The 14,198-nt window shown below is 30.8% G+C and overlaps 1 protein-coding gene and 1 long non-coding RNA gene across 2 annotated transcripts; both read left to right on the top strand.

The window, feature by feature from the left end:
• Positions 1-3,583: 3,583 nt before the first annotated feature.
• On the top strand, positions 3,584-4,775 carry LOC107487590 (uncharacterized). The gene is made up of 3 exons (XR_001591788.3): positions 3,584-3,935; positions 4,011-4,090; positions 4,564-4,775. It is a non-coding gene; the product is annotated as an uncharacterized LOC107487590 (long non-coding RNA).
• Positions 4,776-7,017: 2,242 nt separating this feature from the next.
• On the top strand, positions 7,018-14,019 carry LOC107487541 (DNA ligase 1). Its single transcript, XM_052261589.1, has 18 exons — positions 7,018-8,057; positions 8,185-8,373; positions 8,409-8,433; positions 8,950-9,051; positions 9,136-9,252; positions 9,542-9,772; positions 9,866-9,960; positions 10,136-10,223; positions 10,380-10,511; positions 11,222-11,334; positions 11,448-11,549; positions 11,628-11,689; positions 11,882-11,953; positions 12,042-12,115; positions 12,184-12,240; positions 12,496-12,573; positions 13,175-13,252; positions 13,523-14,019. The coding sequence occupies exons 1-18, from the start codon at positions 7,567-7,569 to the stop codon at positions 13,769-13,771; spliced, it is 2,355 nt and encodes a 784-aa protein (XP_052117549.1). The 5' UTR covers positions 7,018-7,566; the 3' UTR covers positions 13,772-14,019.
• The last annotated feature ends 179 nt before the right edge of the window (positions 14,020-14,198 follow it).

Genomic DNA, 14,198 nt, shown 5'->3' with positions numbered 1-14,198 from the left:
CGCCCCTGATTGTGTTCTTCCCGACACCGTCCTCACTTCCTCCGATGCGCCTTCGCTTTCTTCCATTCTATTAAGTGTCTTCTCATGATACCACCATGCTCTTCTTCTTCGAATCCAAGCATGGTTAGCTTCTTTCATGATTTGAGCCCTATGTTTCACAACAGTGCTGTTTTTGTCATGATTAGTCCTTCAAAATTATGTTTTACCACAATAATAATTTCTTCTGTTTATTCATCTTCTTCTTCTATTTTTGATGGTTAATTTAGGATGATCATTTTAGTAGGTATGCGGATGGTTATTTTATTTTTATGTATATGATTATTTTGATTGGATTGAATTTAGTTATATCTATAATAATATCTATAACAATATATAATGGCAATACATGGGTTTGGTGTTCAATATTTCTTTTCAATATTACCCTTCCTAATTAACTTCTTCATTTAACGTCAGTTATTCAGTTCTACAAAACTCCCACCAATTTCTCTCACTTTAGTATAACTTTCATTGTAACAATATATAATGATAATACATGGGTTTGGTGTCCAATATTTCTTTTCAATATTACCCTTCCTAATTAACTTCTCCACTTAACGTCGATTATTCAGCTTTACAAAACTTCCACCAATTTCTCTCACTTTAGTATATCTTTGATGTAATTTTTACGAGTTATCTTTTACCTCTTACCTGTTTCTCTCTTCTCATCTTATCTCTTATTAGTGTTATTGAATACAGACAAATTTTTTTATTTTATTTTATACCAAAAATTACTGACCTTCAATATTTTACTTGAAGTACTCTATCTAAATTAATTGTTGTTATTACTATTATAGTGTTTTACTTTTAACAACTATGATTTATATAAGAAATTATTTTATTTTTGGTAGAATTTAAAATACATTAATCTCATACCAATCATATATTTTCTTTTTAAACATTCAGATACTCATAATAACAGTAAAATTAGTCCAAATCTAAGTAATAGATAGAACAGTAATAATATTAGTAGATATAAATTATCATTTTTTAAAAGGTTTAACTCATACTTAGTAAATTTTCAATTATTTATAATATAATATGTTACATATATCTATAATACACTTATGATTGATAATTGTTCACTTAAAAAATTTACGCTATTAATTTAATATTTGAATTTTATTTATTATGGTACTATTTTAATGTACTCTAAATTTTTATTGTGTATTTATAATTTTAATGAAAAACATTCTTAGAAGAAATATTAATCTTATTTCTTAATTTTTTTGGTCCAGACAATATTAAATTATTTATATTAAAATATTTAGTTAATTCAAAAAGTATTATTTATATGTTAATAATCTGTTTTTTTTATATTCAAGAATTAGAATTTGTCCAAATAATATACCAAATAATGATAACATTGGTTAGTTGTGTATACATATTCTATTAGTTTGTTAATTTTATATTTTGAATTATTTTTCATTATAGTACTAGTACTATTTTAACGTACTTTAATTTTTTATTGTGTATTTATAATTTTAAAAATAAGCATTCTTAGAAGAAATATTAATTTATTTTTAAATTTTTTTTAGCTCTAACAAAACTTAATAATTTATATTAAAATATTTAGATAATTCCAAAACTATTATTTATACTATAACAAAATAACAATATACCAAGGGATATAAGAGTTTGTTGTTTAATTCTTTTTTACTAATAAAGTCAATATCAGAGTTTAGTGTCCAATTTTTATAGACATAATTTATCCTAAAATAATTCATTTTACAAATCAAATTTATGGACAAAATAGTAATAATACATTTTTGTTTCTTAATTAAAAAAAGTCATTAACCCACAAAAGAGTTAAATAACTACTGCAATCGTGAGGAAATTAAATAACTACTCCACTTACAAATATTTCTGGATGTTGTCAATTCTTTTTTCTGCGTCTTGCTATTTTTTGGTTCTGTCATGTATTTATTAAGAAAAGGAAAATTCAACAAATTAATAATTACGTGCAAATATCATTTGACAAAGGAGTTGATACAATTCATACGCTCCATAAATATAGAAATAAACACGATAATGGTCCAAATAATAGGTATAAGTGGTTGGTATTTTATATTCACAGTTTATTTTATTTTTGAATACAAATATTTAATTTTTAAAAGAAAATTCAAAGACAAATACTCTTTATCTTATTTCATTTTTAAATCTAAAGTTTCTATTTTTTGTACAATTGTAGATCGAGCAGTATAATATCCGCATTCTCGTTTTTTCAACATCCTCAATTGTATGACGTCATCCATCCGCTGCAGTTGTAAATTTAATTTGGCTTCACGCATAACTTTCACTTACATTTTTCTTTCTCTTCAATTTACTTATTTAATTTATATTTTTAGTCATTCTTTTATTTTTTAAATTTATTCCCAAAATTTCAGGTAAAAAATAGTTCTGTCTTTTTTTCTTATCAATTTGATGTAAAAAAATTGTTTGCTTCTTATTTTATCAATTTGATTTAAAAAAAAAATATTTTTTTTATCTATTATGTATTCTTATTTTTGTTTACATGTCTTTATTTATGGAATGAAAAAATTTCATAAATATTTTGTTAACTTATTGTTTTTAGATTGCTTTGCAATAATATTTTTTTAATTTTTTAAATTATTGATTAGGTAGAATATTATATTTGAAATTTGAGTACATAAATATTTTTTCTAAAATAAAATAAAATCATTAATTTTATCTACCACAATATCATTTATCTTATATATTAGACTATACCAATGTATAATGGGAATAAGAAAAATTTGGTATCCAATTTTTTTCTTCCTATTTTACCTCTGTTTATTTGTTGGTTAAACAATAAATTTACTATCAACCCACGACATATTTTAAAACTGAAAAAAACTGCTACTACTACATACTCAATTTAAAAACTAACTCCCTTTCAATAAAAAACTGTTCCAACATCAGTCATACTTAACCCTCAATTAAATTAAATTACTCTTTTACTCTTAAAAAATACAGACGGAATTGCTAATAAATAAAAAAATTGACGAAAATGAATATCAATATTTTCACATTCTTCACCATCTTCATACTTTATTGTTTAATTTTATGTTAATTTGATTTCTACTTTTCTGTATTTTTTTTGCTGTTCGTTTTTCTCCTTTCTTCAATACCTTCGCTTCCATCATCTTCCATTGCCTTTAGTTGCAAATTGTGGACGATTTTACAGCAGTTATTGCTTTCACGCGTATGACATCCACTTATATTTTTTTGTTCTCTTTAATTTACTTATCTAATCTATATTTTCAGTAATTCCTCTGTCTTTTTAATTTATTCTAAATTTTTTAGTTAATATTTTGAAAATTGATTCGAACCGGTTGGTCGAACTGGTTGAACCGCGAACCGATGGAAAAAACGGTTCGGATAGATGTCAAAATCGAAGAATTAAAAAATCGTCATTGACCCATCAAACTGGCCGGGAACCGGTCGATTGAACCGAACTGTGACCCGGACGGTTTTTTGAATTTCACCAAAACGCCACCGTTTGGGTTGAGGAACCTTACCCAATTACCCAACGTCTCAACCCTAACTCTCCAAAACGGCAAACACACGCAACACTCCCATCAGGCCATCACCCTTCCTCTCATCATCATTGAGCTCCTCTCTCACTTCCCTCCAGCCACCAGCAAGCCACCGCCGCCGTCGCAGCTTGGAGCTTCAAAGCCACCGTCGCAACGTGGTTCCCCTCCATCGTGCAGCCATGCTTGAGCTTCGAAACCACCAATCCACCATAGTCAGCCCCGCCTCGCCTCCTGCCTCTGTCGCGCAGCCATTGTTCTGTCGGCGCCAGCTCTATTCCACCGCGTCAGTCCTTTGGTCGTGCCCTATCCCCGTCTTCCCTTCTTGCTGCTGATCTGCTCTGCTCTAGCATCTAGTTCTAGGTATTAATTTTTTTTTAAACTATAATTGTTGTTGAGACTTGAATTATGCTCTTATCGCTCGCAACACTTTCAAAGCCACGCTTCACTTAAGAGACACTCTTCAAGCTGCCAAGGATTTCCTTACCTTCGCTGCTGATTGCAGTAAGATTTTCATGGTTAGTTATTCTAATCTCCCCTTTAATTCAATTTATTTTTTTCCCAAATAATCCATCAATTTTCAGAGAGGTTTAATCTTTTGCAAGTTTTGAGAGGGACCAAATTATGACTAAATTCTTCGAAACTGAGGTGGTGTGAAGCTTTGACTATATAAAATAATAATAATTAGTAAAACATTAAAATAAAGGTTCGAGAGCCTTCTGATTAAAATAATATCATCATATATGGTATAATTGGTATTATATTAATGCACAAAAACGATGAAGTTAAAGAGCAGGTTGGTGTATATTTGCATCATAGTGATCTTATTCATTACTCAGCTCAATCAATGCCACTATTTGCTCATGTTGTTTAATTCTATCTATGAATCAAGGTTGAGCTAGTTCTTGCTCAGTTCAGAAGATGTCCATGCTATTGAAGAAGATAAAAAATTATGTTCAAATTGAAAATCTAGTTGTGTATGATACTGTAGGAGGAAAGGGCCATTCTTCAAAATCCAGAAAATAAGTCGCAAATGAAAGGAATCATCAGACGCCTGTTATCTTAATGATTTTCGATGTCCTGTTTCTCTTAAATTAATGAAGAATCCTGTCATTGTTTCAACAGCACAGGTATGCCTGTATTTTATCTTTTCTGTAAGGATATTTATAGTTTGTATTTGAATGAGATGATGCTATTGGTTTATGTTTTAAGGGGGTTTATTTATATTTTTTATTCTTTTATTATAAAACGGTTTTTCGATTGAACCACAGACGAATCGGTTAAACTAATAAACCATCAAACCAGTAGCTAGAACGATTCGATGACCGGTTCAGTTTTCAGAACCTTGCGTTTTTATATGTAAAAATAGTACTATGTCTCTTTTTTTAATAAATTTAATGTAAAAAGAAACAATTTTTTTTATCTTATCAGATTGATGTAGAAAGAAAACGATTTTTTTATTTGATATGTATTTTTATTTTTTGATATATCTTTACCTATTAACGATTGAATGAAAAAAAGTCCTATAAATATTTGGTTAACTTATTTTTTTTAATTGCTTTGTAATATTTTTTATTTTCTAAAATATTGATTATGTAAAGTATTATATTTGATATTTGAGTACATAAATATTTACTTTAAAACTAAATTAAATTATTAATTTTGTCTACTATAGTAATATTTGTTTTGAATATTGGCCAATTTATTTGAGTTAGGGGTGTGCATGGGTCGGGTGAAACCGAGTTTGATGTGACTCAGACCCGATCCGAAATATATACCGGGCATATTCACTAGCCCGAACTCGACCCTAGACCCGATGAAACTTATATACTTTCGGGTCACGATTATACTGGGTGAAAACCGGGCCGTTAACATTACATTACCTTGATACCTTCTTATAAGCTAGCATGTGAAAATATCCAAACTTTCAAGACTCCAACCATTATTTTTTATTAATTATTAGATAGACATATATTATTTAAATGTGGTAAGATAAGAATTGTCTTATACGTTTTCATTGTTTTAACCTTAATGATTATTTTCTTCTCTTTATTTTTCTATCTCATGGACCATGTAAATTTTAATTTATTATTTTTTCTATATATATTCTATTTTTTAAACTATTTTATTTTATTAGATTTTTTAATTTATTTTATTATATTTTTTTATTTTGAAAATTTTAGAGTCTAAATATCTTCTGTTTATACAATTTCAATTATATGATCAAGAAATAATTCAAGAAAATAGGTTTGAATTTTAGTAATTTATTAAGTCTGATTATTATATAAGAAGTTAAAAATATTCTAAACTTAAAAAACTTTTTATTAATAAAATTGATTTTGTCTAAAATCGTAGAGAGAGACAAAAAGAGAAACATAAAGTTAAAATTTTGTAACTAATTACAAAAATTCACCATCATCAAATAATGTTTCACTATTAATATTTAATAACTTATTAAGTGAGGATTAATAAGAAGCAAACCAGAATGATAAATCTAAAGATTTTCTGTCTCTCTTTATATAATGTTTCACTTTAAGTAACTATTTTTTATGGATAGTATTCAAATGACAAACAAAATAATAAAAAAATTCACGTTAGATTATAAAAATTAATCTCATCCTTATAATACTGGCATTATTTCAAAACATGTAAAATAAAATAATAAAGTACATTTTAATTAATGTGCACAATAAAACAAATGTGAAACTTATATAGTAGCAGTCAAATATAGATAGTAATAGCTGTCTTCTGTCCCAAATTACTATATTAAATTACAACTTACATTTATAATTATTAGTTAAAAAACTTACAATTATGTATTATTTTAGTTGAAAATAATATATTTTGATATTATTTTTTTAGGATTACTTATATCAAATTTTGATAATTGAAAAAAAAATTAAACGCTCTGTCTTACTTCTTTTAACAAAACTTCAACCACTCATAAAAGTTAAAAGAATAGATGGTTATAAGAAAAAAATGAGAAAGGATAATAAGATAATATAATAATGACGATGAGATAATGACAGGTATGTGTATAGAAAATAATAGTAAGAGAAAGAATAGTGTTTGATATAGTAAGATAATATAATAAAAATATAAATTAATAATTTAAAAAAAATAATAAAATTAAAAAATTTTAAAAAGTTAAATATAAAATTAAAAAATAATTTTTATCAATTAAAATTATGCATGAAGATAAAGTGTGCTTTAATTAAACTTAATAACAATTATAAATAGTGAATTTTGTAAATAATGTTTCTAAATATTATTATTATTATTTTTTGAACTATATTTTTTCTGATAATATATACCTCTTTATTATATGTTTTTATAATTTAACATTTAAAAATTTTTTTTATAGTAATTTTAGTTTTAATAAAATATGATATAAATAAGGTCACATTAATATTAAAATAAAAAATACTTATCTAATAAATTTAAAAAGTGAATAATATATTAACAAAAAATAAAATTAATTTCTTAAAAACAATAAAAAAGCGTTGAACAAGTACGTTAGTGTCTGTTGAGCTGCTAGTATAATTAAAATATGTTAGATGTTCAATTCATTAGATATACAGATAATTATTTTTATCCTTAAGTGAATAATTATTTTTATTAAGGGTGAGTGGCGTGTGGCAAGCCAAATAGCGATGGAGAAAGAATGATTATTAATGAAGGTGGAGTGGCTGCCAGTTGAAAAAGAAGAGAGTATTGGAGTGATAGTTATTTTTTTGAAATAACTAACAATATTTTTTTAATTTGAAATTTGAAATTAGAGAATTTAAAATTTAAAATTTGATATGAAATAATTGAATAAGAGTTTTTAAATTTATTATTTCGTGAGTAATTTTTATTTTAACTCATATTGGGCTAAATAAGCAGCGCATTGTACACATTTTACAAGCATTGTACACATTTTAGTATTTTACAAATATTTCATTGGCTCACTCTTTAATTTATTATTTAAAAAATATTCTTTTTATGTCGCACAATGACCAAACCACCCTCCGCCTTCGACGCTCTCATGTCCGGTGCTCGCGCCGCTGCCGCCGCCGCCGCCGCTGCCAAGAAGAAGAAATCCGAGCGGTCGCAGCAACCAACTGCTTCTTCTCCCAAGAAGCGAAAACCTTCATCCTCCACTCTCCCCACTCCAACCTCCACGCTAAACCCTAATGAAGAACCGGAGAAAGAAGGCCCTCCTCCGACCAAGACTCGCCACGTGTCTTCTCCATCTGCCTTGCAGGAGCTGAAGAAGCGCGTTCCGCAGCTGACGGCGAAGCCTTCGAAATTCGATCCTAGCTCAGTGGCTTGTTGGGAGAAGGGCACGCCTGTGCCGTTCTCGTTACTGGCGTTGGCGCTTGACATGATTTCTCTGGAGCCTGGCAGAATCAAGATGACAGATATTGCGTGCAATTTGATGAAGACTGTGATATACTCTACCCCTGAGGATCTTGTGCCTCTGATTTATCTCTTGGCGAAGAGGTAAGTGTTTTAATTCCAAGAGTGTCATTTTCATTCAAAAAGTTGTGAAATTTAACTTTCATTTTAAGATTCTGTATTATTTTAAAGTGCTTTGGATGCAAATTAAGTTAGTTTAAATGCATGGTAGGCTTGCTCCGGCGCATGAAGGGCTGGAATTGGGAATTGGCGAGACTTCCATTATTAAGGCACTTGCTGAGGCAACTGGAAGAACTGAATCCAAAATCAAGAAGCTGTATCAGGTGACTCTTTTGGGTTTTGTAGTCTTTGACTGTCTCTTTCCCAATGGGGATTGTTTGATGAGTTGCCATTTTGCTTTAGGATGAATGTTTTCTTGTTGTTTGTTCTTGGCAGGACGAGGTTCCGTCTTATTGCCAAGGTGAAATTTTGTCATATTTGTATGTTGTGCAATTAGCATTTCCAAGGTTTTCAACACCTTCCCTCTTTCTCAAGCTCGTGCTTTGTTATAAGATGTAGGGACATGTTAGTGTTTAGTGTTTTTCTAGAGGTTTAATTTTCTTTCAAACACCTGAGAAACAACAAAAATCCTGATCCGATCCTATTCTTATATTTAAAATATTGGAACTTGACTTATTAGCATCCTTCCGGAATATTGTCCATATCTCAACTCATTTGTTGATACCGAATCATGGTTGGAAGAGGCTTGTTTTCTATCATGACTAATTAAAGATTTTTATGTATTTTGGTCTTTAGGTCAATTCTTCTCTAATTGGTGATTATGTTGGATATTAATAGGCATATTTCGTATCTTGTAAGAGAATGAAAGACAAGTATCTGGGGATTTGGAAGATTTTTTCATTATTATTATTTATTTGGTTGAGAGCTGAATGTTGGTAGGATTCCCTCAATTTGTCCTTACTTCTAATGTATACAGGAATCTGGAAGAGACAGTCAAATGAAGAAAAAGAATCATATAAAGGCACTTCTTGTTGCTGCAACTGACTGCGAACCTAAATATCTTATCCGTTTTCTACAGGTTGAAGCTTTGCTTTATTGAAAAAATACAGAAGGCTTACTTCTCCATATTAAATATTAATCACACTGTGGGTTTGTTTTCTAGGGAAAATTGCGGATTGGTGTGGCTGAGCAAACTCTCTTAGCTGCATTAGGCCAAGCAGCAGTACAGAGTGAAGAACATTCTAAACCACCTGCTGGTATTAAGTCTCCTTTGGAAGAGGTAAGTTAATCTCATTGTGGTTGTTGAGATTTGGGAAATATGATGCAAAGAGTTTGTCTTTTGGTTTGGGTGTTACAAGATGCAAGGAGTTAATCAGTATACAAAGCTCATTCTTGTGAGGCTGGAGTGCTGACAATGTCTATTGTGGGTTGCATTAGCATTTCAGCACTATATGATGATACAACGTTTTCGTGGTTCTTATGTATTAAGTTATAGGCTCTACCACTCTAGTGAAGCGATTCTTTCTTTATTTCCTTTTTGTTTATTTCTGGTTTCTTTTTTTCATCAGGCTGTAAAAATTGTTAAACAAGTCTATTCTGTTCTTCCTGTCTACGACGAAATAGTATCTGCACTTCTTACACATGGTGTATGGAAACTTCCATCAACGTGTAATTTTACTCCTGGTATTCCAGTTGGACCTATGCTGTCAAAACCGAGGAAGGGTATCTCTGATATTCTAAATTCATTGCAAGATGTGCAGTTTACTTGTGAATACAAGTATGATGGAGAGCGTGCCCAGGTGACAATTTCATGTTCAAATTTTCTGTTGGAAATATACTGCACAGTAGTATCTATTTATATATGTGCAATAACATTAACTTTATTGAGACAGGTACATTACATGGAAAATGGTTCAGTTGAGATTTATAGTAGAAATGCTGAGCGGAATACTGGGAAGTTTCCTGATGTTGTTGCTGCAATTTCAAGGTGAAGAAAACTGAGTTGGAAATATTATAATTGAGGACTAGTAACATTTTTTTGGGTCATCATTAATACTTCTATTATCAACATTCTTTGTTATGATTACATTGAAATCATTGCACCAACTGCTTCTAAAATTTCTTCAACTTAATTGATTTTGATATTTGCCATCAATGAGCAGGTTAAAGAAATCAACTGTATCATCATTTGTTCTTGATTGTGAAATTGTTGGATATAATCGTGAGAAACAGACCATCCGTCCTTTCCAGGTACACTTCATGCTGGTTCTTTTCTGTGTGGGTAATACATTCTTTTGTGCTAATAATCGCCTCTATGCTGTCTTACCTGTCTAGATGATGCAATTACTTTTATTTTATGTAAGTAGTTGAGATTGGACTTATGTTTATGACCTAATATCTTGACAGGATCTTAGTACTCGGCCTCATAAAAATGTATCTGTGGATAATATAAAGGTTGACGTCTGCATATTTGCTTTTGATATACTGTATCTTAATGGCCGAGTACTTCTTCAGGATAACCTGAAAATCCGTAGAGAGGTACAACTTTTATCTCTGCTCTGCCGATGGTTTCATTTTATTGTCTCCTTTATCTTGTAAATATATTATTATAAGGTTAGCTGAAGGTCAAACCCTAAGATGTTATTCTGGTGTTTAACACAAAACTTTAAGGCATCAATAAGTAGTACATTCACTGTAAAGTCTAGGTTGAGTTAGTGTCTTGTCTTGGCACACCTTTACATGGATATAACTAAATATACTATGCAGTTCTTGTGCTAGGCTAATGCATTGCTAAGAGGTTGTAACTTAGTGATAAGGATTTGGTTCCACAAGTACTGTCAAACTGAGGTCTATAAATATATTCTCATGGGGATGGATGGCTTTGAGCCAGAATATTGTGCAGGCGATGCAGAGGTGTGTTGGATTGAAATTAAATGTAGTACTTCGGCAGGTGTACTTTAGTTGAAAGATTTGGCATTGACCAATACCAATAGCTTATGCCCTTTTAGTAAATACTCACACAATGAAGTGGAATCCAATTCGAACTAAAGAGTTTGGGCAAGACTTTTTGCTTTCTAGGGAGGTCAAGTGGATCACTTTTCTATGCTGTTTCTTAAAAGTTTCAAAGTTGTGAATCTCATGTAGATGCTGTGAACTTTTATGCCTCACTTTTAATAGGCTTCTTGAGTTCTTGTATAAACAAGAAGTAAAGAACAATATGTTGACAAGTGCTTGTTTTCTCATTGCAGCATCTTTATGCCTCTTTTGAAGAAGAAACTGGAGTTTTTCAGTATGCAACGGCAATAACATCAAATGACACTGAGGAAATTCAGAAATTTCTCGACAAAGCTGTTGGATCAAGGTCTCCTATTGATTCTATTTAATTTTAATTGTTTAGAAATTTCATCACTTCTATTTTTCCATAACCCAATTTTATGTTTAATTTTGTCATTTGGCTTGTCCCTTGAATTGCAGCTGTGAGGGATTAATCATTAAAACTTTAAATGAAGATTCTACATATGAACCTTCCAATCGGTCAAACAATTGGCTAAAACTGAAGAAAGATTATCTGGATAAGTAAGGGTGTTATATTTAACTTCTTAAGTCTCTTAAATTTTACTGGATTTCTGTTTATTCATTCTCTCTAATGTGCAGCATAGGGGACTCGATGGATTTGGTACCTATAGCTGCATTCCACGGACGTGGGAAACGTACAGGTGATCATAAAGTATACTCTTCATGATATGCTGATGCCTGTATTGTATGTTACTTTTATTATTAATTGCAGAACAGCTACCTCCAATGTTGTCTTGTCAATATCATGTATGCCATAGGAATTTTCTACATAATGCTATATTGCAGACTGAGCTCAAAGTGGTTTGAAATGAAAGCTGAATGATGTCTTGTAGGAGTCTATGGTGCTTTTCTTCTTGCTTGCTATGACTACAATAACGAAGAATTTCAAAGTATTTGTAAGATTGGTGAGTGATCGGATGTTGTTAAGTCACTGTTGAGTTCCTTTGTTTCTTAAAATTAATTGTCTTATATTTTGAAATTTTTACTGAGTAGGAACGGGATTTACTGAAGAAGTGCTCGAAGAGCGTTCTAAAAGTCTTGGTTCTCAAGTGATTCCTGGGCCAAAGGTACCTCCATTTCTTGTTCCTCTTTGAACCTGGTTTGAATCCTGCCTAATATTACTAGTGATTTTCAGCGATACTATCGATATGGAGATAAAATGAAGCCTGATGTCTGGTTTGAAGCTAGCGAGGTAAGAGTGTTGTATGCCCTTGGTAATTTTGTTCTTGTTCTCTAGTTCTGTCAATGAGTTGTCGTTTGCCATTATTGGAATACTGCACACTTCTTTCTATTGCTTACATGGAAGATATGAGGTCATTTTCTATTACTGTACTATATGCCATTGATAAGTAGCACTTAAACTATATTTCCTTAAGTATAGTGTTATATCGCAATTTAACTTGTAGGGAATACTTCTGATCATGTATTATTTTATTTATTTATTCAGGTATGGGAGGTGAAAGCTGCAGATTTGACCATCAGCCCAGTTCACCGAGCTGCAGTGGGCATAGTAGATTCAGATAAGGTACTAGAAAGTAGAAACAATCAATTGATTATAAAAACATTACAATTTTTGGTTTCTCGTTTTGGTTATTCATGTTAGGGTAAAATACTGTTTTAGTCTCTAACATTTCGGTTAAATCTTAATTTTGTATCTTTGAAATGTCTGAGTTTTTCCGAAACGTCTTATTTCGTTCTATTTTTGTCTATAGTCAAAATTAAAACTTCTTCCGAAAATATCCTTTTCCCTCTATTATTATCTTTTTTTTTTCCTTATTCTTCTATCATTTTTACTACCAAATCACTACAACCACTGCTACAGCCACCAACCACAATTACAATTGTTGGTCACTGCCTAGAAGATGATAATGATGGAGGAAAAGGGACATTTTTTAAAGAAAAAATTTTAGTTTTAACCAGAAGACTTAAAATATGACAAGGACGTTTGTGAAAAAAAAATTGACATTTCAATGTTAGAAACAAAATTAGAACTTAACTCAAACGTCGGAGACTAAAACAGAATTTTGTCCTTTACTTTTATTACTATTTTTAGTACTTGCTGCATTTAACTTTCATTGACAGGCTTTAATGGTGTATCTCTGTATTTCCCCCCTCCTCCCCTAAAGGGCATATCTCTTAGATTCCCACGGCTAGTTCGAGTTCGACCTGACAAAACACCCGAGCAGGCCTCATTATCTGAGCAGGTAAAGTATAATCTTCACAAGTTCTTACATAAACTTGTAGCATCCAAGTTGGGTGCATTAAGTCAATTGACAAAATTAATCAATTAGATAACTACTGTGGTTAATTAGTTTTCATAATCTGTTGCCCTGTTGGGAAGAATGCTTTGTGATGAGCTTGTTTAGTCAACTTAAGACTTATGTGTGCAAGGTTTTGAGCATTTCTCATGTTATAATAATAGTAACAAATGGAAACATTTGATTCTTTTGACATGCTTTAATCCCTTTTTACAGGTTGCTGAGATGTATAATGTTCAAAAAGCCACTCAAACTAAAGAAAAAGAAAAAGAAAAAGAAAAAGAAACAACCAAACAGGATGGTAGTGAGTCACCAAAAAAACAGATTTGCAGCGAAGACGAAGATGAAGACGAAGACGAAGTCGCAGATGAAGATGTAGATGTAGATGTAATGCATATGAAGATGAAGATAAGTGAGCTGCTGTCATACACTATTGTACCAATAGAATCTCAGCATTTTTGCTGATCATCCAATGTTAGTCTAATGTGCAGAGGAAAATTCTTTACATATAAGCATATGTAGAGATCATAGTTGCTTATTTTTCATAAATTGAAAATTTAGCTTGCAATGTGGAATTGGCATTTGCGTCAAATTACATTGTTATTTGGATAATCTTGGGAAGTTTTCCTTCCTTGTTCATGTAGCGGCTAGTGTTAACTTGTATAGAAATTTTGTTTCCCCTTTGACAAGTTAAGGCTGCTTAGCAATTTGCACATGCTCTTGGCATCTTCAATTTTTGGAGCTAATTCTGTCACATGCATGTCTTGTTATCTTTTGTTTTTGAACAGTACAATGTACTTGCATTCTTTCTAACTCTTCTAGGCGTGTATTAGATATTTATGTACCCTTGCTACATTTGGTTAGTGTATACCAAGAGACAAAAGACCCTGAA

Source organism: Arachis duranensis, chromosome 5 (genome assembly GCF_000817695.3).
Source record: "Arachis duranensis cultivar V14167 chromosome 5, aradu.V14167.gnm2.J7QH, whole genome shotgun sequence".
Classification (NCBI taxonomy): Eukaryota; Viridiplantae; Streptophyta; class Magnoliopsida; order Fabales; family Fabaceae; genus Arachis; species Arachis duranensis.
This window is presented reverse-complemented; position numbering and strand designations above follow the sequence as displayed.

Excerpts from the sequence above, each read along its gene's own strand:
- LOC107487541 (XM_052261589.1), top strand. The coding sequence starts at position 7,567 with ATGACCAAACCACCCTCCGCCTTCGACGCTCTCATGTCCGGTGCTCGC. Across the intron at positions 9,961-10,135 it reads GTTGTTGCTGCAATTTCAAG|GTTAAAGAAATCAACTGTAT; the intron begins GTGAAGAAAACT and ends ATCAATGAGCAG. Across the intron at positions 10,224-10,379 it reads AGACCATCCGTCCTTTCCAG|GATCTTAGTACTCGGCCTCA; the intron begins GTACACTTCATG and ends ATATCTTGACAG.